The sequence below is a fragment of the Lasiosphaeria miniovina genome, assembly GCF_030549165.1.
Source record: "Lasiosphaeria miniovina strain SMH2392-1A chromosome Unknown B0T26scaffold_1, whole genome shotgun sequence".
Taxonomy (NCBI): domain Eukaryota; kingdom Fungi; phylum Ascomycota; class Sordariomycetes; order Sordariales; family Lasiosphaeriaceae; genus Lasiosphaeria; species Lasiosphaeria miniovina.
The window spans coordinates 1280330-1299469 of NW_026848220.1; the positions used below are offsets into that span (position 1 = coordinate 1280330).

The 19140-nt window shown below is 53.1% G+C and overlaps 7 protein-coding genes across 7 annotated transcripts; 5 read left to right on the forward strand and 2 right to left on the reverse strand.

Moving 5' to 3' along the window:
- Nucleotides 1-507: 507 nt before the first annotated feature.
- Nucleotides 508-2791, forward strand: B0T26DRAFT_736242 (uncharacterized protein; the record flags this gene model as incomplete). The annotated part of the gene is made up of 4 exons (XM_060443308.1): nt 508-740; nt 1058-1794; nt 1847-1986; nt 2048-2791. The coding sequence occupies 4 exons, from the start codon at nt 508-510 to the stop codon at nt 2789-2791; spliced, it is 1854 nt and encodes a 617-aa protein (XP_060302164.1).
- A 1426-nt stretch (nt 2792-4217) lies between these two features.
- Nucleotides 4218-6104, reverse strand: B0T26DRAFT_745348 (uncharacterized protein; the record flags this gene model as incomplete). The annotated part of the gene is made up of 1 exon (XM_060444551.1): nt 4218-6104. The coding sequence occupies one exon, from the start codon at nt 6102-6104 to the stop codon at nt 4218-4220; it is 1887 nt and encodes a 628-aa protein (XP_060302165.1).
- A 2784-nt stretch (nt 6105-8888) lies between these two features.
- On the forward strand, nt 8889-9629 carry B0T26DRAFT_745349 (uncharacterized protein; the record flags this gene model as incomplete). Its single annotated transcript, XM_060444552.1, has 1 exon — nt 8889-9629. The coding sequence occupies one exon, from the start codon at nt 8889-8891 to the stop codon at nt 9627-9629; it is 741 nt and encodes a 246-aa protein (XP_060302166.1).
- A 662-nt stretch (nt 9630-10291) lies between these two features.
- Nucleotides 10292-10733, reverse strand: B0T26DRAFT_745350 (uncharacterized protein; the record flags this gene model as incomplete). Its single annotated transcript, XM_060444553.1, has 2 exons — nt 10292-10635; nt 10700-10733. The coding sequence occupies 2 exons, from the start codon at nt 10731-10733 to the stop codon at nt 10292-10294; spliced, it is 378 nt and encodes a 125-aa protein (XP_060302167.1).
- An 800-nt stretch (nt 10734-11533) lies between these two features.
- B0T26DRAFT_9995 (Tctex-1) lies at nt 11534-12821 on the forward strand. The gene is made up of 4 exons (XM_060448197.1): nt 11534-11683; nt 11743-11781; nt 11912-11986; nt 12078-12821. Exons 1-4 carry the CDS (start codon nt 11663-11665, stop codon nt 12399-12401), a joined length of 459 nt encoding a protein of 152 aa, XP_060302168.1. The 5' UTR covers nt 11534-11662; the 3' UTR covers nt 12402-12821.
- A 2066-nt stretch (nt 12822-14887) lies between these two features.
- Nucleotides 14888-15748, forward strand: B0T26DRAFT_745352 (uncharacterized protein; the record flags this gene model as incomplete). Its single annotated transcript, XM_060444554.1, has 1 exon — nt 14888-15748. One exon carries the CDS (start codon nt 14888-14890, stop codon nt 15746-15748), a length of 861 nt encoding a protein of 286 aa, XP_060302169.1.
- A 1262-nt stretch (nt 15749-17010) lies between these two features.
- Nucleotides 17011-18726, forward strand: B0T26DRAFT_669715 (uncharacterized protein; the record flags this gene model as incomplete). Its single annotated transcript, XM_060439094.1, has 4 exons — nt 17011-17603; nt 17662-18012; nt 18101-18515; nt 18595-18726. The coding sequence occupies 4 exons, from the start codon at nt 17011-17013 to the stop codon at nt 18724-18726; spliced, it is 1491 nt and encodes a 496-aa protein (XP_060302170.1).
- Nucleotides 18727-19140: the final 414 nt, after the last annotated feature.

The window sequence follows — 19140 nt, forward strand, 5'->3', positions numbered from 1 at the left end:
GGATGTGCAGTGCAGCCCGCCCGGATCAATCTAGCGTCCGGGGCCGGTAATTTTGCTCCGTAACAGCCCGTTGATAGTTGATACAGGCCCAATTGCCAAAAAAAAAAGGTACGTACCTGCCTTACCAGCCAGTCTAGCCAATGGTAAACCAATCGCGAGCACGGGCACCTAGCCATTGGCGACGTTAGGCCAACGCCAGTTACTTTGCACAACGACCTCTCGCAAACTGCAGCAAGAATTTCATTGTTGCTTCGAGTCACTTTTGTCTCCTTAATTCTGCGCATCCCTTCACGCATACCCCCTCCAATCACGCACCGAGACAAAGGCGTCTGTCTGTTCATCTACCATTGCTTTTCATTTTCAATTTCCTGCTTAACGCAGCTTGAACCGCATCCTCGCCGTCGGCAGGCAGCCTTGCGTCGCTTCGAAAGTCTGTCGCATCCTATCGCCAACCCCACTTCCCACCACGACTTCCCCGATTCAGGTGTTACTTCCCAAGCTGTAGAAATGTCTGACATCGACGACGAGCTGCTGGCCCTCGCCGGTGGTGATGTGTCTTCGGACGAGGAAGAGGAGCAAATCGATCGCAGCAGGGACGAGTCGCGGTCGCCCTCGCCGCCCTCCCAACCCACCGGGAGAGCAGACACGCCAGCTAGAGGCTCTGCTATTGTAAAGACGCCTGCCAAACAGGCAAAGAAGCGTACGAGGAGCGATGACGAATCAGACGAGGAGGGAGAGGCGTAAGTCTACACCATTTTCACTTTCAACTCACCTTGCAAGATAGATAGATCCCCATGACCTGCCCTCCTGCTCCCCCCCGTCCCCTGTCCTAAGGCCGCTTTTTGAGCGCAGAGGTCGCCGCTCTTGCCCTTCTACCCTCCCCTAAGCTATTCAACTCACGATCGCCCCTCCACCACCTTCCACTTTCCCTTTGCCCTTCCCCTCCTCCCTCCTACCTGCGTCCTCCATACTTCTTAATCGTGCGAGTCTTTGCTCGCGCCTAAGAGAGCCCTATCCCATTCCGAACCCTTCAATTAATCCACATGCGTCACCGCAGATCTTCGGCGCCCGCCTCACCCAGCTCCCAGCAGTCGGCACCAATGGATGAATCCGACTCCGAGTCGGATGCCCCGCAGGCCAAGGGTCGTGGTGGTGATGACGAAACAATCCAGTACCCAGTCGAGGGCATGTTTAAGAACCTCGATGAGAAGGAGCACATCATGGGCATGCGCGAAATTGAGCGAGAGCAGATTCTCGCAGAGCGCAGAGAAGAGAACGAACGGATCCGCCAAAACCGCATGCTTCGCCAGCTCAAGGTCAACCAGGACAATGATAGCAAGAAGCGCAAAGCGAGCGCCGCCGAGCTCGAGGATTCGCAGCGCAAAACCGCTCGGGTCCGAACCAAGGTCGGAGAGACGAGCGAGAAGATGGACACACTCCGCCGTGCGAGAGAAGAACGGAGCAGTCGCAAAGAGCAAAGAGAGCGCGATATCGACCGCCGCAAGCAGCGCTCCCCGTCATACCGACGCAGTGCTGGTCTCGACGACCGGGATAGCGATGTAGAGTGGGCTGGCCCGGCTAGATCTAAACCGAAATCTCGTACACCCGAACACAGGGAGGCGGCCCCAGCAGAACTGAGAGATGTTGAACGCCTTCGGGTTGGCCGGAGCCGGTTTGCCGAGGTCTGCTTTTACCCAGGCCTCGAGGAGACTCTCGCGGGCTGCTTTGTCCGCATCAATATTGGGCCCGATCCTTCTACGCGCCACGATGTCTACCGCATGGCCGTCATTAAGGGTTTGTTTTCTCTACATATGCCAATCTGCGTCCTGAGCTAACGTTGATGCAGGATTTAATCGGAGTCGTCCGTTTGCGCTGATGGACCAGTCGGGTCACCAGATGGTGGCCGATCTGTACGTCTTGGCGGCTCACGGCAAGGCGCAGCGGGAGTGGCCGGCTATCGCCTGCTCGGATTCGAAATTCACAGAGGCATGTGTCCCTACTATGCTTACCTCGTTCGATGCTAGCACACTAACTTTTGTCTATCTAGGCTGAATGGAACCGATACAAGCAGGTTTGCATTTCTGAGGGTCTGCCTATCCCCACTCAGCCTGCCCTGTCCAGCAAGATTGGTGATATCAACAAGCTCGTCCAACGCACTTGGACTGAGAAAGAGCTGTCTGAGAAGCTCCGGCGCCAGAATACCCTCCAAGCAAAGTTCAGCGGCGCCGAACGCGACAGGCTTACCAAGCAGCTCGATCTTGCTTACGCACGAGGCGACGAGAAAGGCGCCAATAAGATTCAGGAAAAGCTTGACAGTCTGGAGGTCCCACGACTGGCCTTCAAGACGTCACTCACTCCACAGAAAAAGAAGGCCGAGAATGCAGGCCCAAACCAGCAAGAGAGGCTCGCAATGCTCAATGCTGAGAATCGCCGCCGCAATGCCGAAAGTGTGCGGAAAGCCCAGCTGAAGGAGCGGGCCCGCGCCCGTGAGTTAGAGAGAGAAGAAGTTGCTGAGGAAGCCCGTGCCAATGGTAAGAAGAATGGGAGCAGCCCAGCAACGCCAGCAGGGGCAAAAACCACATCTGGTGGCAGTGGAGCAACCACCCCAGCGAACGGACAGGGCACTCCGAGTCTTGGTGCGCAGAAATCTGGCCTACCACCGCATATGGCCAAGCTCCAGGAGCTACAGCGTAACCAAACTAAAACCGGTATCCCCACGATCCACAAGCCTTTGATGGACGACGACATTATTGGTGCTCTGGATCTGGATATCGATATCGAAATTGACTAGTGCGATGGCTATAAAAACAGCAGCCAAGCTCCTTTGTTCTCTTCGATGGATTCCATCTACATCACTCTTATTGGGCAAGACCAGCACTCCTGGGCCTCTCCGTACTTCTCAGCATCATGGATACATTAGCCCATTGAAGAGATGCCGGGTCTGCATTGCTTTTCCCAGCTCGGGTTAAACGATGTGTCCGTCTTCTGGATATCCATCGAGATGCTCTCGCGCTATGTCGACCAGTTCTTCCGCCTCATCCAACTCGCATCTGTATTATGTCGACAGAGTGCTGGGCTGGTTTAGAAGTGGGAAGATATCCGTCTCATTTCTTTTAATCGTCACCCCATTCCCCCCACCTCATATATCTCGACCCATTCCCCAGAACTGCGTCTGCGTCTGCGTCTGCGTCTGCGAACATAGAGGCACTAGCTCATACGGATGAAGACACCCATATTCATATTTACCCACCGCCCCTGCCACGGTGCCATCCCCTTGCCATCATAGTGTACATCTCCTCGCAACGAACCGAGGAGGGTATCTAAAACTGGCGGGGAGATGATAGAACTTGCGAGACACCGAGGCAGTGAAAAGAGGCGAGGCGACAGGTTTGTGCACTGCAACAAGCTTAGTACCTGAGGACCTTGGCTCATCGGGGGATCCTTGGCGAGAAAAGTAAATTTTGACGTTGAAATTACTCACGTAGTTAGCAAGCAAGCAAACAAAACCATAGACAGCCCAGCGTGCAAGCATCATCGAATACCTCGAGAAGATATATTTAGTTAAACCAATAAAAATGAATTCTCCAGTGACATTTCTCCATCTCGTTCTCTTGAACCTTCTCTTTTGGGTTCAGTTTCGAGCTCCCACGTCCACGTAAACCTTCGGCTAAGAAAGGGGTTTCCTCATGGTGAAGACAGGTTGCAAATACAGTAAATTAAACATGGAATATAATAACAGTACGCACGACAACCACCGCTTTCATATCATTCATCACGTCTAAGTACAAGCACAGGTTAATGGTATTATGATACAGAGGATATGTTACTTTGAATGACATGGGCAATAAACAGTTTTTGCCCAACCACACTTGCCCACCCCGGCCCTTTTCTTCCATTTGTCGTCGGGACGGAGAGATCTGTTTGCCTCGGAGTAGAAAAAAAACGCAAAGGTTGTCCATTGCCCTATAATGTGTAGGCAACCTCTCCATAGCGCCCAGCTGGACTAGAACAGGCTAGGCAAGAAAAGAATATTTAAGTTGAAAAAGGACATTCGTCTTCAAGACCTTCTGTTGTCGAAGCGAGGTGATAGAATCCAAGAATCTGGAATCCGGATGATCGAAATCACGCGACGCATTAAAATGCAATATTTGTAAATAGGTCGGGATGGATTCCAGTTAAGAGGAACATCCGGGTTGAATACAGCAAAAGATTCCAATTTAGGCTTTCTGCTTTCGCCTGGCCTTGGCATTGCCGTTCGCAATAGGCGCAGCCACGAACGTGACGTGTCTGTTATCGTCCTTTCTGAGCTTGACTTCGGAACTGCTGGGCGGCCGGCAGCGGTGAATGGGCCGCGGTGTGACCTCTCGAGTATCATGATCTTCTTCAATATTTATTTCGGCGACATCCGAAACAGACTCTGTCTCCACATCGTCGCTTGTGTCCGAGGCAGATCCGTCGGAATCATCGTACTCCCCGTCGTCACTAACAAGGGATGGTGCATTGTTGCTAGCTGCAGTGTTGGGACTCAAATCCACATCCATATCGTCATCATACGGTGGAGTCTCTGGCTGTTCGGAGGAAACAGTGTCGGGAAGGTTGGCCAGCCCTAGTTGGGTTGGAACACGGCCTTTGCTGCTTTGAGGCAAAGGAATTGAAGCTGAAGGCGGGGGGGGTACGGCTGAGCGTGCCGGAATCCGCATAACGGCGGGTGTACGTGCAGCAGGCGCTGAAAAGACCTTCGGAATTTCCACGCCATCTAACGGGTTTGTCTGATCTGTGTCATCGGAGTCCTCTCCAGGCGAGAGCAGATCCCAATCCACTTTGATCTTAGCATCGTTCACTTGGTCTTTCAAGTTGCCTCCCAGCTTCTTCTTCTGTATCAGCCGCGATAGATAGGGCGTATCCGAAGAGCCAACAAAACCGGAAGTTTCTGTAGGAGCAAGGGCCCTTGGTATGCACCTCACGTTCGGTAGCTTGCCTGCGTGATAAAGGTCAAGCGAGGCGTTGATGCGAGAGAGAAGAGCCTTGTAGCCCTGTTGGTCGGAAATCGACTCATTGCGGGCAAGAGGGTGGACGACAGTAGAGGTCACAGGAACAGGAGTCTTGCTTTCGTCAAGCGCAACAGAACCGCCATCGTCAAGGTCGATAGGGTGTCCGCAATGAACAGCAGCTTCCTCGTGACTCTTGAAATCTCTCCTGTGCGCAATGCGACAGTGATTGATGAAGCCTTGAGTGCTTGAAAAATCCCACCGGTTGCAGTCGATACAAATGAGCTTGACTGTAACCCCATCCGACCTCTTCAGAACGCAGGGAGCTTGCTTGTCCTTTGGCTGCGGGTATCCACTGGATAGTGCTTGCAGCCTGTGCCCTGTTAGACCGCGGGCAGGTCGCGGCTTGCCAAAGTTTGCGCCCCCGTCAGACATGCTGTTCCGCGTCGTCCTGCCCTCGGCCGTGAGGCTCTTGGTCCTGCCGGCTTCTGCAAAACCTTGAGGCTCCGGTTGAAAGCCATCAAATACGGGGTCGGGGATTAGCCACTTAGCATAATGTCGTGCGTAAGGGCCGTCAACGACACCAAAAGGCGGAGCCCATTTCGGCACGGCATGACCAGGCTTCGACTGCAGAGCAGGACCCTTGCCGGTGTGAATCTCCAGCATCTGACTCGGGGTCGGACACTGCACAGGGTAAGGAATGAGATGGCAGCGGCGGAGCTGCTCGAGAGCAACTTGGCACTTGGCCAATTCCTGGTTTATGAGGCGAAGTTCGTCATGCTTCAAGAGAATCTCAAGACCAAACTGGTACTGGATTACATCTTTGGCACGTTCCAGGTCGGGAGCTATGCTCAACTTGTGTAACATGGCAGACTCGTCGTCGTCGGCCAACGCAGAGGTCGGGGACGGCAGACCACCATTCTGCTCTGTCTTTGCACGCTTGGCCGACAGATAGTCGCCGAGATATGCAGTGGTGTCGACGGAACTCGGCCTCCTCTTCTGGGGAAGAACCGGCGCACGCTGAACGGAATCCGCGCAGTCCGGCGACGGCAGGGGATGGCTTGCGTCTACCGTCTTGTCGCTTCCCCTCGACTCAGAAGCCCAGAAACGAAACATGAGCAACCCTGAGACAAGTTGTGTATGAAGCGCACTCGCAGGGACACAGGCGTCTGGCGAGGGAGTGGCTTGTTCACCCTTATCAGGGGTGGTCGTCGGGGAGCTAGTCGCGGGTAGCAAGGCAGCAATCAAGGACCGGGATTTGGACGAGCTAGCGGAAACGGGAAATGGGGGACGCCCGAGGATTGGCTGCGCGGGCAAGGCTGACGTAACTGGGTGCTTCGGGTGCAAAGTGGGGTGGGTCTCGGTCGGGCTAGCGCGATTGTCGGCTAAGTCGGGTGTGGCCTGGAACTAGACTTGCGAGGCCCGCAGGCTCCTGCGGCCGAGCTGTGCTGATGTGGCCGCCCCAGACCCAAAGAAAACGGGGTCAGACCAGAGGCAAAAGCTGGCGCCACTATTTTTGCGCAACGAAACGCAGCGCAGCGCAAACAGCAGGTCTGTCGCGAATGCGATCCGGGAGGCGCCTGGTGGATATCGGCCTCAAAAGCGCGCGAGAGCTAGCTAAAGCCTCGGCGACGTCAAAAATGTAAGCAGTGCCAAAGGGCAGGGCGAAATGAGCGCGCGAAGAGAAAGGAGAGTGAGCAAAGAACAATCGGTCGCGTTGCGCTTTTGCGTGGTTTTGGTCAGTTCCGCTGGTGTTGGTTGCAAGTTGATTGAAAGTTGGGGGGGATGGCCGCTGTCACGCGGTTGTAAGGGGAGATGCAACAGATGGGCAGACAGGAAATTATTTGGGAAGGCGCCTGGGGGCAAAATGACATGGGAACAGGGGGACGGTGACTAACCCAGCGATGAAGGGAGAGATCGAGGGAGGGGGGTCCCGTACTTGGTCTGGCCCATTGATTGGCCACAAGCGGGGCAAAGGTCGGCGGCTTGTCTTACCCATCAGCATTTAGTGTGCCAGGAAGCAGCCCGAAGGCTCCAGCTCCAATACCAACCTTTTGACTGCACGACGATGGGTGGCTGAAGCGCAAAATCCAACGAAATGAGTAGTATCCGTATTCAGTCGCAAGTCAATACGACCACTGTGAATAGGAAGAAAAAGCACATCACAACGGCGAAATAAGCACCACCCCGAAGCTAATATTTTACCAAAACGACTTTTTATGCCTGGTGCAACTGATGACGAATCTAGGTGAAATAGGGGTATAACAAATCATATATCTATCAGCGAAACAACCACCTACCGAGCAAGCTGGAGAACTTGCGTGGGACTTGACAGTGTGTAGAGGTCAGCGTCACCAGCAGGCTGTGCAGCCATTCATTGTTAGGTGTTGGTGTGCTGGATGCACCCTCGAGGCAGAGCTTCCTTGGTTGGCTGCACACTACTCTCTTTAGATCTCAACCGACCGAGCCAAAAGCGAGGTGTCGACACGATGTAGTACTATGTTTGTGCCCCTCCTGGTCAAAGCGCCTCAGGATGTTCACTAGGAACGACATTCCGTAGTGGTGTGCTCGTTTCAGAGCCCAAGGAATGTTCCATTTTGTTATCGAACCAAGTTTTCCGTATTCGGATGGGCCCACCTCAATCCGGGCCTAATCTTACCAGCGCGATACAGGCCCCTTATACATTTGTCCTAACCTAATTTACGGATTACTGTTATGGTGGCATTTAGAAAACATCGACGAAATGTCGCGGCGACCCAGATATATAACACCCCCCCACAGGTGACCGAGACAAGTTGCTCCAAAGAGCATAGGCAGGGAGAAATAGAGCACAGCGTCCACAACGGCCATATGTTTCGTTCTACCTTTCAGTCTTTACGAAATACCGAACTTATACGTGGTAATACTAAAATAACAGGCATTTGTGGAAACTTGTTCAAGACCTCACAACCATACACTGCTTCTACTTTTATAATTAACGTCCGTCTTGTAGCTAGAATATCGTGGAGTAACTAAAGCTAGATAGCCCGTGTTCCTGTTATTAGAACTAAACTTAGATAAGTCCCCGGGTGTTTCTCATCAAACAAACGAGGGCCGGGCTACTTTTGTGACCTGACATCACTCATGTACTGAGAGTGAGGTGCACCACGAGCTGTAACCTGGAATGAATGTAAGCAATTCGCTTACGAATTACGTAAACTTTCAACTGAAAACACTTGGTCTCGAAATTCTCTTTTCAAAATTTCAATCCTCTAGCATTCCAACATTCGTATCATGCCCCATGTATTTTACGCTGTGCAGCGTATTGGTCTGAAGTTGTCGCTATCATCGGCAGGCTCGAGCTTCCTTTATGATCGCGAATGCCGTCAAAATAATCTTTGAAGTAAGTTCGTATAGCTGGGACGGAATGTATAGTGAACGAGACAAGTACCTCGAGTACAGGTAATCACTAGTACTTTACCTATTACTATATTTTACAAACAGACATTCGAGGTAAAGAAGTTAAAGGTGCCTGGGGCTGTGTTGGTTCATATTGCACGAGGTGGACGACAAGTAGCACGATACTGAAAGTAATACTGAAACCCTAGACGAAAGGTCGCTATTCCAAAAAGTAAAGTAGAGCTAATGAATGTTATAAGACTAGATTCTTCGGTACCAAGTTCTATTCTAAATCTACGAAGTCGTACAGTCTGTTACAAGTTGATTCATGGTGGCCTCCTCCAGAATTGGTCCGACGTTTCCAACTTGCGCCCACCGAAAGCCACCTTGGAGTTTTATCGATAAGCAGTGGCCTGGGTCCCCGACCCCACATTGTTTGACGCGCCAAATTCCCTCTCGCGTCCCTCCAAAGACGCAGCATCGCAATTTGAGCAGAACAGCGGCGCCAGCGCAGAAGCCACCATGCCTACAGCAGAGACTATACGGCCCCAGACACAAATATTGTCCAAACGGAAGTATCTCAGTGACAATAATGATCCGAATCCGAAGAAAGTGCGCGTTGCGGGCGAACTGGCTATAGCACTAGACACGACGGCATCCCCAGCTGCTAGCCCATTCACACAGCTCCACGAATCTCTCGTCTCCATACTACGGCCACGATACGAGGTCAAAACCATGTCAGTCATGTCTTCGACTAGCATCAACAAGCACGTCGACAAAGCCCTCAACCACCTCGGCCGCTTCAGCATGTGGGATCGGTCCGTCCTCCCGGGCGTGGTGCTTTTGTCGGCAAAGGCGAGCGCGTCGAGCAAGCTCATCACCGTTTCAGAGCTGGTTCGGCGGCGCATCGGAGAGAGTGAGCAAAAATGGTATCAGTACAACGTGCTGAATGAATCGCTGTGCGAGCCAACAGCAGCCGAGCAGCCCAGAGAGGTCGTAGAGGACACATTCATGGAGGTTGATCCCGAGCACGAGCCCGGGAATGCGAGCGATTCGGAGGATTACTTCGAAACGACGGTGAACCCCGGCAGCATCCACGAAAGGGCCACCCAGCCTGCCAAAACCAGGCACGTTGCATTCATGAGCATTTTCCTCTCTAGAGTCCCGCTCGGCGAACTCAATTCCCTGCCGAACATCATACTCCAGACAAACGAGAAGCAAATCGAATACGTTAGAAAGAAGAAGGCAGGCCTAGTCGGCTAGCCGCAGGACTGTAGCATTCTACAGTGGCGGTTAGACGAGTTCTAAACTTTGAGGAACGGGTGGTGGAAAACTGCATAAGTAGCAAGGCGTTAAGCACATTATAATACCCCAGGCAGACTGACTGCCCGAATTATTTTCTTTGCATTATCAGCAATGAAAGGCGGGGAGACTTGTATTTCGTGACCGATAAGCGAGATATCTCTAGCGTGGAAGGCGCTATACCACTTGCCAAGGCAATGGTGTTTTGTTTATGGTCCCCATCGGGATCACAGGTATGATGGACGAGCCAAGAACACGGATAGTATTCAATAACCCATTATATTCTGCTCGCGATGTTTTGTGCAGTGGCCATGGTCACTATCCCTGCATTTCTTTCATTATGTATAGTTCTTTTCGCTTTTGGAAATGGGTAACTCCTGACCAGAACTCCAGCACCAATGCTATACCAACTGTCACCGCTGCGAAGCCGCCTTTGTGGCATTTTATCTCCAAATTCATATGCAATACCGTCCCCGTGAATACCTAGGTCTGATCTTCTCGGACTGCAATTAGACCACGTCATGTGTAGATTAATTCCTCCATGCCATCTATATACACCAAGTCCTTGTTAGCACACCCCAAGAACCCTTTACAATTCAACATCCGTTTGCGTCCAGGGGTTTTTAATCTCTGTTGTAGGTAATTCGGAGTACGAAATTGACCACCACTGCGAGGAGCAGGATGATGGCCAGGAACGTGGGGCCGAATCGGTCATCGAAACCCGCCTGCCCGCGCATTCGTATTGACTTGGCCCTCCAGTGATACGTTATTAACGCATACACCATGGCGGCCATCGCGACGCCGGTGAAGAGAAAGGCTGAAATGAAGGCGGGCCGGTCGCCAAAGTTTAGCATTCCGATCGCCAGCGCCCCGAGAATGACAGTGAAGTTGAGCCATGAAAGAAATGTCCGCTCGTTGGCGAAGAAGACTTTGGGCTCGACGCGCGTTGGAAGCGCGATGCGCTTGCCTAGAGTTCGAAAGTTAGGATAAACGACACAACAACGTGTGAGGTGTGTAGAAGGGTTACGAACCTGGCGCGGTCTGGAGAAGCGGCTGGCTCGACATGTCAAGGGGTTCAACGGCCCAATTGCGTTGAGGTCAAGAGCGAAAAGGGGGGTTATGCTGGAGACCGCGGGTGGTCGTTCGTTCGTTCGACGCGTTTTCGGGTGACGATGACGCAAAAGTCGAGTGCTGAGAATCCGGAACGCAAAAATAGTTGCGCAAAGCAGAGGCAATACACAGTTCGTATACAAGATCCCCAGAGAACTTGGCGTGGTCTTTTCAGGTTGTGTCCTTCATCGGCGGCGTGGTTTCAAAAGGTTTAAAACAACTTTGCCATCGAAGCCGCTAGTTGGCCCCATTGAAGCTTTGAGCTCCAATTGAGCAATGAGAAGCTCCAAATCGGCCCCGCTAGCTGGCACGTGGGTCCATTCTCAAGTTTAACTGGACGGACAGTGGGCACGATAAGCTTACACACATCGGATCGATTGTCGGGGGGTACATACATCATCGTTGCCCCGCATCCGTTTTAGCGTCGTAAAGGAACTCTTCACTGGGTCTCTGGTTTCCTGGCGAGCCAGGCTTCAGCATGTGTGGCACCAGCAGCCTCCAAATTATGGCACATTACTTACAGTGGCGTAAGTGTGGCTGAGATTTGCGGATTTCATGTGAGCACATGCTTAAGGTGTAATAGACATCTTCATTCGTCAGCTTTTATCTCCAGGCTGCTGCTTAAATCTCGATTCGGTTGGACGTTGGATCTCGACCGGAGCCACTACGCGTGAAGACTGCTCGCGTTGTGGGAGCCAAGTTCGGGACCTTTTCCTTCACTTGTTATTGTTAGCGGAAGGCAACCTTGGGAACGTGGCGCGCCAAAGTCAACAAGACCGCGCCAAAGCTGCGGCTCTTTCAAAGCCCACTTCTATGCAAACAAACACAACCACAGATCTGGACACACGAGCAGCACAACACGACAACAATCGCAATCAATCACCATGGCTACCCAAACCAATTCGGTGTGCAGCTCTGTTATCACAGACATCAATCGGGGAGTTAGCTGACTTAGTTTCACTAGCCAATTCCTTTGAAGCGTCTCGAGCAGATTGCGACAGATGCAAGTCAACCTTTTGTAATCTTTTGTCCGGGCTCTCGTGGTCCCATCTATAGGCTATCCCCGGATTTGAAATGGCCCCAAAGGTTTATCCATCGAGAATATCGAGAGTTAACGGCAGTCCGTGGTTTAGGCTTGCAACAGCGCTCTGGCCAACGCCGAGTACTACGAACACCCCAAGACGGCAGAATGGAATGAGACCATCATTGTATGCTAGATTCCCTCGGGCCCGTGCCTTTCAGCCCCGACAGGAATGATAGCAGATTTATTAGCTACGGGAAGCTGACATGGCGATGCAGCAAAAAATGCTCAAGGCGGTGTTGTCCGAAGCCACACCACAAGGAGCCTCTGCATCGACCTACAAGTTCGCCATCAACAGCACCATCGTGCAGCATGTGGTCCCAACAGCACAGCTGAACAAGTCTACGGGCACAAGTATGTCGACCGACGACGAGGAAGCGAAGGCTGCGTCGGCAAAGAAGGGCGCGGCGGGCCGGCGCGGTATGCATAGCGCGACGGGCGGATACTGGAACGAGAAGACGGATGGCATGTGGAGCTTCAAGTTTGACGGCGAGGCAAAGGGTCTCGATGTTGTCATAATGCTCATCTGGATCGCCGTCTAGAGAGATGTGATTCTTTCTGGCATTGTTTATTATCTGCGGCAGGGTCTACTGATGGTATTGACAGTGCTGCTTCATACGTATCTAACGCTTTTTACGACCAAGGCCTCCACAAACTTGACACTAGAGCTTAGGTAGGCATTTATTATCTACGTCAGGTACTGTGCGGCTAGGTGGACGGGTAGTAACGACATCATTCTGTGTGGGTAGGACACGGTCCCGGGAACAGCTAGTCGTTTCTCTTCTCCGCAGTCCGAAGAGGAAGTTTGTGCCAGCCTGCACATCTAGCCCAAGTCCAGAAGACCGGGGAAATCTCAAGCTTTTGCCGCCGGTGTTCCGTTACAGCACCGCATTTGCCCGCATATTCAGTGCAGCTTCGGTGGTGAAATGGGGTTATGGAAAAGGGTTCATATTGGCCGACAGCGGGTGGGGCTTAGGTAAGATGAGTTTTTGGGATAAGTGACGCAGGTTCATCAAACAGAAGGTCATACTTGATCATGGCCGACTAAGCCCACAACAAGGTAATTCCATGGTAAACTACATACGTGTTAGGGCTCACGCCGCTGGAAATCATCCCCTCCGTTCGGGTCTTCCTGGATGAGTGGGTGATTGTATTCATGAGCGGAGGGGCCGCGGCGCTGTCGATCGCGGCCAAGGCTTATCGCTCAGCAGCCGAATGCAGCCTGTCGATCCTCCATCGTAGCAAGTTACAATCACTGCATCCTCTTTGCCACCGGTTTGCGTTATTCGTCAAACACAACTTAGAGATTGAGCGACAATTTGTCGATCTTGGGAAGTACACGTGTAGAGCAGGTGACAAACGCACTACCCACCTCCCCACCACTAAGCAAAATCCAACCAAGCCGTCATAGTTGAGCAACTCGTATACGAAGAGATAACCCTTGAGATCGTCGTACCAACTCCTTGGGAACGGGTAAAACAAGACAACTTCGGAAATAAGTGTGGAAGCACGGACGAGAACGCTCTCTTTGCAGCCTTCAAATGCCTCCTGAGTCTTAGATTGGTTGTAAGTGTTGCATCGTATGATGCCCAGTTCAAGGCACTGGCCCGAGCCGTTATGCCTTTCGTTGATTGCGCCATGCCTTCCCGAGGCTGGTCCTCATACAAGAAGCTGGTCGATTATCACCTACCGCCCGGCATGGTTGTTAATTCGGGAGCATCTGTCAAATATTCCAAGAATATTTAGGGGGTAACGATAGATAGCTGCCTTCGTTGCTTCAGTGGAGGGAAGCCACACTGATGTGCAGGAATGACGAGCGCCAGCGCCGTTAGCGGAGGGGTCACTGCGGGGAACGGTGGGGTTGGCGACTGTTGCGACAACCTGCACAGTATTCAACATACAGTGCCTGGCTGACGCAAGTGGCGACTGGAGCCGCGTGATCCCGACATGAATTATACCTCTAATTCGTTCACTAGACTACCAACCTAAGGTAGGTCGGGTATGTAGGAAGGTTTCCCTATGGCACACTGCTGCGGACCGAAGGCCAGACAGACGAGGGTATCATCACTGCTTTTGCTCGTCCGGCCCCTGGCTTCTCACAAAGGGCTCTGTGTTAATATGAGGGGCAGTTTAGAGCGAACAGAGGCAATGGTCGTTTTTTCGGCTGAGCTAGTGGCTAGGGCGCTGACTTGTAGACGGGCTCGCCGTTCCCGCTCAGACATGGCCGCCCCAACTTGATTTCCATTAACACCATCCAGGACACCCACATTCCTCCTGCACGGTAGCCTCCACCAAGCCTAGGCCGGGCTGCAAGACCACGCCGGAATCCCGGCCAGGAAGGACAGCCATAGACGGCTAATCAGACGGCGGCCATCTTTTCCCACCCCTTGCCTACGCTATTTCATACTGTAGAGCCTGGCCTGGAAATTTTCTATCTTGACAGCTCTCGTGCAAGCCCTAGGTCAGGCTGCCTGCCACCCACCCAAGCCCCCAACCTCGTCGCAAACCGTCTTCTCGGCTCAACTGCCGTCTCAACGCTCTGCCTCAGTGCAAGATACCTTAGGTCAAGGCACGCGACCAGCCCATTCAGGGCCTCTTGTTGTCTATCTCTGGCCGGGTCGTCGGCCGTGTATCTCCAGCATATTCTCCGCAAGCCGGTCTTGGCTTTATCCTGAGATGTGAATACCTTATCAGCCCCTCCTGTCCCCTCTTCCAATGAACGTGCTATTGAGGGAGCCCCGCCAACTCTCTCCCGAGACCATTCTTCAGCACCGGTTCCTGAAAAGGCGCGGTACGAGACGGCTCAAGCCGGCCTGACATCTCAACCACTCGCATCTTTTCGTCCGCCTTGTCGTACAAGATCGACACTCGCGCTACGCCCGCGATCGAGGAGACATCATCACCTGCACTCCCACACTTGCCACCTCCCACCACCTCCCAGGACTTTATTAGAGAACGACTATCTTTGCTCTTCCCTGACACTGTCTCCCCCCTCCATTTCATACTTTACACAATTGAATTCCTAACCATGATCGAGGTTTTCTACAGTGGCCCGTCCACGCCCGAGGGCTTGGGCTCTCCATTGAATGGAGAAGAGCACGCAATGAATGAGATGGTCTTTGCGCGCGGGGCCAAGCATGCTCCACGCCGCTCCCGGACTCATTACGACTATCAGCTTCCTCAGCCCCCAGCCGTGACCACCTACGCCGTCTATCGACGGCCACAGACCCCGAGCGTCCAGTCCAAGGGCTTATCAGTCACCGCAGGCGAGCAGGAGGAACAAGAAGGAAATCGGGCCGAGACAGCGAGACGCAGACCCCCGCTCGGCCCCCCTCGCCGGTCATACTCGGTCACAGATCACGAGCCAATTCCCCATCATCACAGGCCATCGGCAAACGTGACACTTCTGCTATTGCCAGCCGAACTGCACTATGCCATCTTTGACTTCCTGGATCCCATAGACAGCACCTGTCTTGGTCTTACGAACAGTCATTTCTACACTATCCACCGCCGGCTACATGGCATAGTGCCGCTTTCTGCTCGCCGTGACGGGCCAAACGAACTTGAGTGGGCGTGGCACCTCGCCGGCAACATCATTCGAACCCCACCCGGAATCGAGCCGACGATTGGAGACAGGGAGATGAACGCCTTGTCGAAACTGCGCGTCCGCGGTCAAGCATACTGCCGGAAATGCGGCGTCACGCGCTGTGAGCTGCACAAGCATATCGAGTCCTGGATGGGCGAGGGTGCTGAGTACTGCTCGATTAAGCAGAAGTTTGGCCAGGCAGCCCCTGAAGGCGCCAAACCCTACTGCTACATGAGCAAGCCAGGAAACAAGAGCCGGTGCGGAAGACATCGAGTGCAAAAGTCAAAGGTTGTACTGCAGTGAAACAAAGGTAATCAGAAGTGGAAGATGACTTGTTGCAATCGGGACCTAGGTATTTCTCCTCTCATACCACAGACCTAGAACTCACATTGTCTATTTCTTTTTCTTGGTTGGGAGGTTTGATGGAGTTGTTGGCCGCGTGTGCTTCTTGGGTGCCCAGGCGGGTTTTGTTATGAGATTGGGTTAAACTGGGTTTTACGACTTGACGATGTTGGAATAAAGCATTGCGATTGCGGCGGTGATAGGACAAGCAAGCGGCCATGAATAAAGGGTATTCACATATATTAGAATATCTCCTCTGTGTTATACCCTTAGATCCGTACCTTGTTCTACACAGTAGATAATGATGAAATGTTCTCAAATCAGACGCCATTACGGTTGGGAAGGCGTTAAACCCGTTTGAGTCTTCAAAAGCCACATACTAAAGAACGGGTCACGGATCATGACCTTGCCAAGCCATATCGCCAAGCCAAGCGATGACGTGACTCTCGTACAAAAACGGTTAGGTCGGATTGCACAGGATGCAAGCCAGCTCTGCCCAGAAAAAAAAGAATGAAACGATGGCATGGCCAAAAAAAAATCGCAAATGATCAGTTCATCTCAATAAGACGCGCCCCCTTTTCTCCAAAGCCCAGCCGTACAGATGCAGGTGCAAGGCAAAAGCTCAATAGCAGCCTAACATATCGAGTAAAATAACTCCCAAATATTGACTGTGGATTGCATCAAATAGTTAACCGTTCTAGGATGCTTTTTACTCGTTTCACCTAAAGTAGACAGCTCCTATCTTCATAGAACCTGCTGTTTGTTTGAAGGTGGCTGCTTTGATGTTTTTTTATGCCAGCCCACGCCCGATCTGACGTCGGTTGTGACTTGTGAGGCTGCCAACCTTCAGAGGAAGGGAAGTAAGGAACCCACCAAAAGCAAGGATTCGGGAAGCCAGAGCTTCCATGCGGGCCTGCCCTCCATCTCGACACCATCCCAACCGCCAGAACCCTTACGTGCAGTAGCAGAAAGTAGCACCCAGTCCAGTAGAAGCGCCTACCGCAAGAGGCCAACAACACTGCGCCAATTGCTGCAGCGCACTCCGTAAATACCAGGTACTTACATTATCATTCCCCAAATGTACGGATACTCGTACCTTTAGCCTTCGACGGTCCAGAACTTGGTCCATAATTCCCTACCTTAGCTGCCCCTTCTCCCACCGGGCGCGGCCTGTCCAGTACGACCTGCACAAGCTCCATTTACTGACGTCTCAGTCCTCCACCATGTCATCGTCGAGATCGTCGTCGCAACCCGCCGGGAAACGCAAGCGCAACTCTGTCGCATCCACCTCAAACACTGGTGTAGCAGCATCGTCAACATCGGCAGCAGCAAACGACCCAATCGACGTCGACGTTGACATGGATCAGGATCAGACCCCACAGGCCGAGTCTCGAGACGCGTCGGCCGAGGAGGGCGACACCACAGCTCCCGAGTCCGTACGTCCCGCCGGCCACAAGAAGTCAGACGCGTCTACGAACGGCCACCCGCCTAGCAAGCGCCAACGCGCCAACTCGAACCAGACGCCCACCTCGACGGCCACCGCGGACCAAACCCAAGCCCTTGATCCTGGCGAGCCTAGCGATACCACCGAAGCTAGCGTCGACATAGCCGAGCGAGTCGGGCGCAAAGGACATCGTAAGGCGGTGGCGGCGAGAGACAGTGGTTCCACGGCTGCCTCGGCGGGCAAGCCCGACTCAATGGCCCCGCCTCCCATCGGAAGGCTCACCCACCCCGTCGGATACCAAACAAACGACCCTCCTGCCGGCCGAGCCGTGAGGGTTTACGCCGATGGCGTGTTCGACTTATTCCACCTTGGGTATGTCTGCTCTGTTGCCAGGACCTCGGTTCTCCCTTGCTAATTCGCGATGCAATAGCCACATGCGCCAGCTCGAGCAAGCCAAGAAGGCATTCCCCGATGTCCATCTCATAGTCGGTGTCACCGGAGACGAGGAGACGCACAAGCGCAAGGGCCTCACCGTCCTCTCGGGCAAGGAGCGGGCCGAGACTGTCCGCCACTGCAAATGGGTTGACGAGGTCATTGAAGACTGCCCCTGGATCGTGACGCCGGAGTTTCTCGAACAGCACCAAATCGATTACGTGGCCCACGATGACATCCCATACGGCGCCGACGAGGGCGACGACATCTACGCCCCGATAAAGGCCGAAGGGAAGTTCCTGGTAACCCAGCGGACAGAAGGCGTAAGCACGACTGGCATCATCACCAAGTAGGTTCCCCCCCCTTCCCCCTTTTCACCTTCAAACGAAAAACGAAAAAGGGAAACAAGTGGCCGGTCGACTGACTCTTAACTGCAGGATCGTGCGAGACTACGAGAAGTACATCGCGCGCCAGTTCAAGCGCGGTACGTCACGGCAGGAGCTCAACGTCAGCTGGCTAAAGAAGAACGAGCTTGACCTGAAGCGACACGTCCAAGACCTCCGTGACAATATCCGGAGCAACTGGACGACGACGGGACAGGAACTCAGCCGCGAGCTGCGCCAGTTTTGGCCTACAAGCCGGCCGCAGAGCCCCGCGCGGTCTGCGTTCCTGTCTCCGAGCGGCGAGTACCCGCCCTCGGGCAGTCCGTTTGGGCCCGCCGGTTCTTCAATCAACAGCGGCGGCAACAACGTGCCAAGGAGTCCGACAACGCAGGCGGAGCGAATCGCCAGCAATGGAAACGATTTCATTACCGGCTATACCTTGGGGCTTATCGGAGGCGTGCGGTCGTGGGTAAGTCAGCCTCTAGTCTCCCCAAAACCCGACCTCGTGTACCGTTATGGATCGCTAACCACGGGTTGCGTCGAATTAGATGACCAAGACCCGCAGAGCAACCCAGGAAGACAGCAGCCGGCCCGTCAGCGACGACGACTCGGAAGGCGACGACAAGGCCAGCAGCGAGGAGCCGCGCCGGCGATCCGCCCCTGCTGGGGCCAACCTGTGATTTGCTGTATGGGACTGGGCTTCTCTCGTTGTAGTCTTCGAGCCCTGTTTTCATCTCTTGAGAATGATACTTTTGTTTCCACACGCTCCCTTTCTTCTGGCTCTTTTCACACCATCTTCCGGGACTGTATTAGCTATTCCAATTCACCAACCACAACACTTCTTTTCGTTCGATGCCAAAGGTAGAGTTAACATAGATGTTTTTGTCCGCGTTAAAGCGAGAGCTTTCACTTTGCTTGAAGAATAAAATAATAGGAAAAGGGCACCTCTAATGTTGGCGGAACAGATACTGTATGTAGAAGGCTAGCTGTCTACCTAGCTTAGCCAGCAGTCGTTGAGACACGTGGTTTACCGTACCTACAACTACTTGGGTCATGTCATTGCTACCATTATGTATTCGGTGGTGCAAATCCTT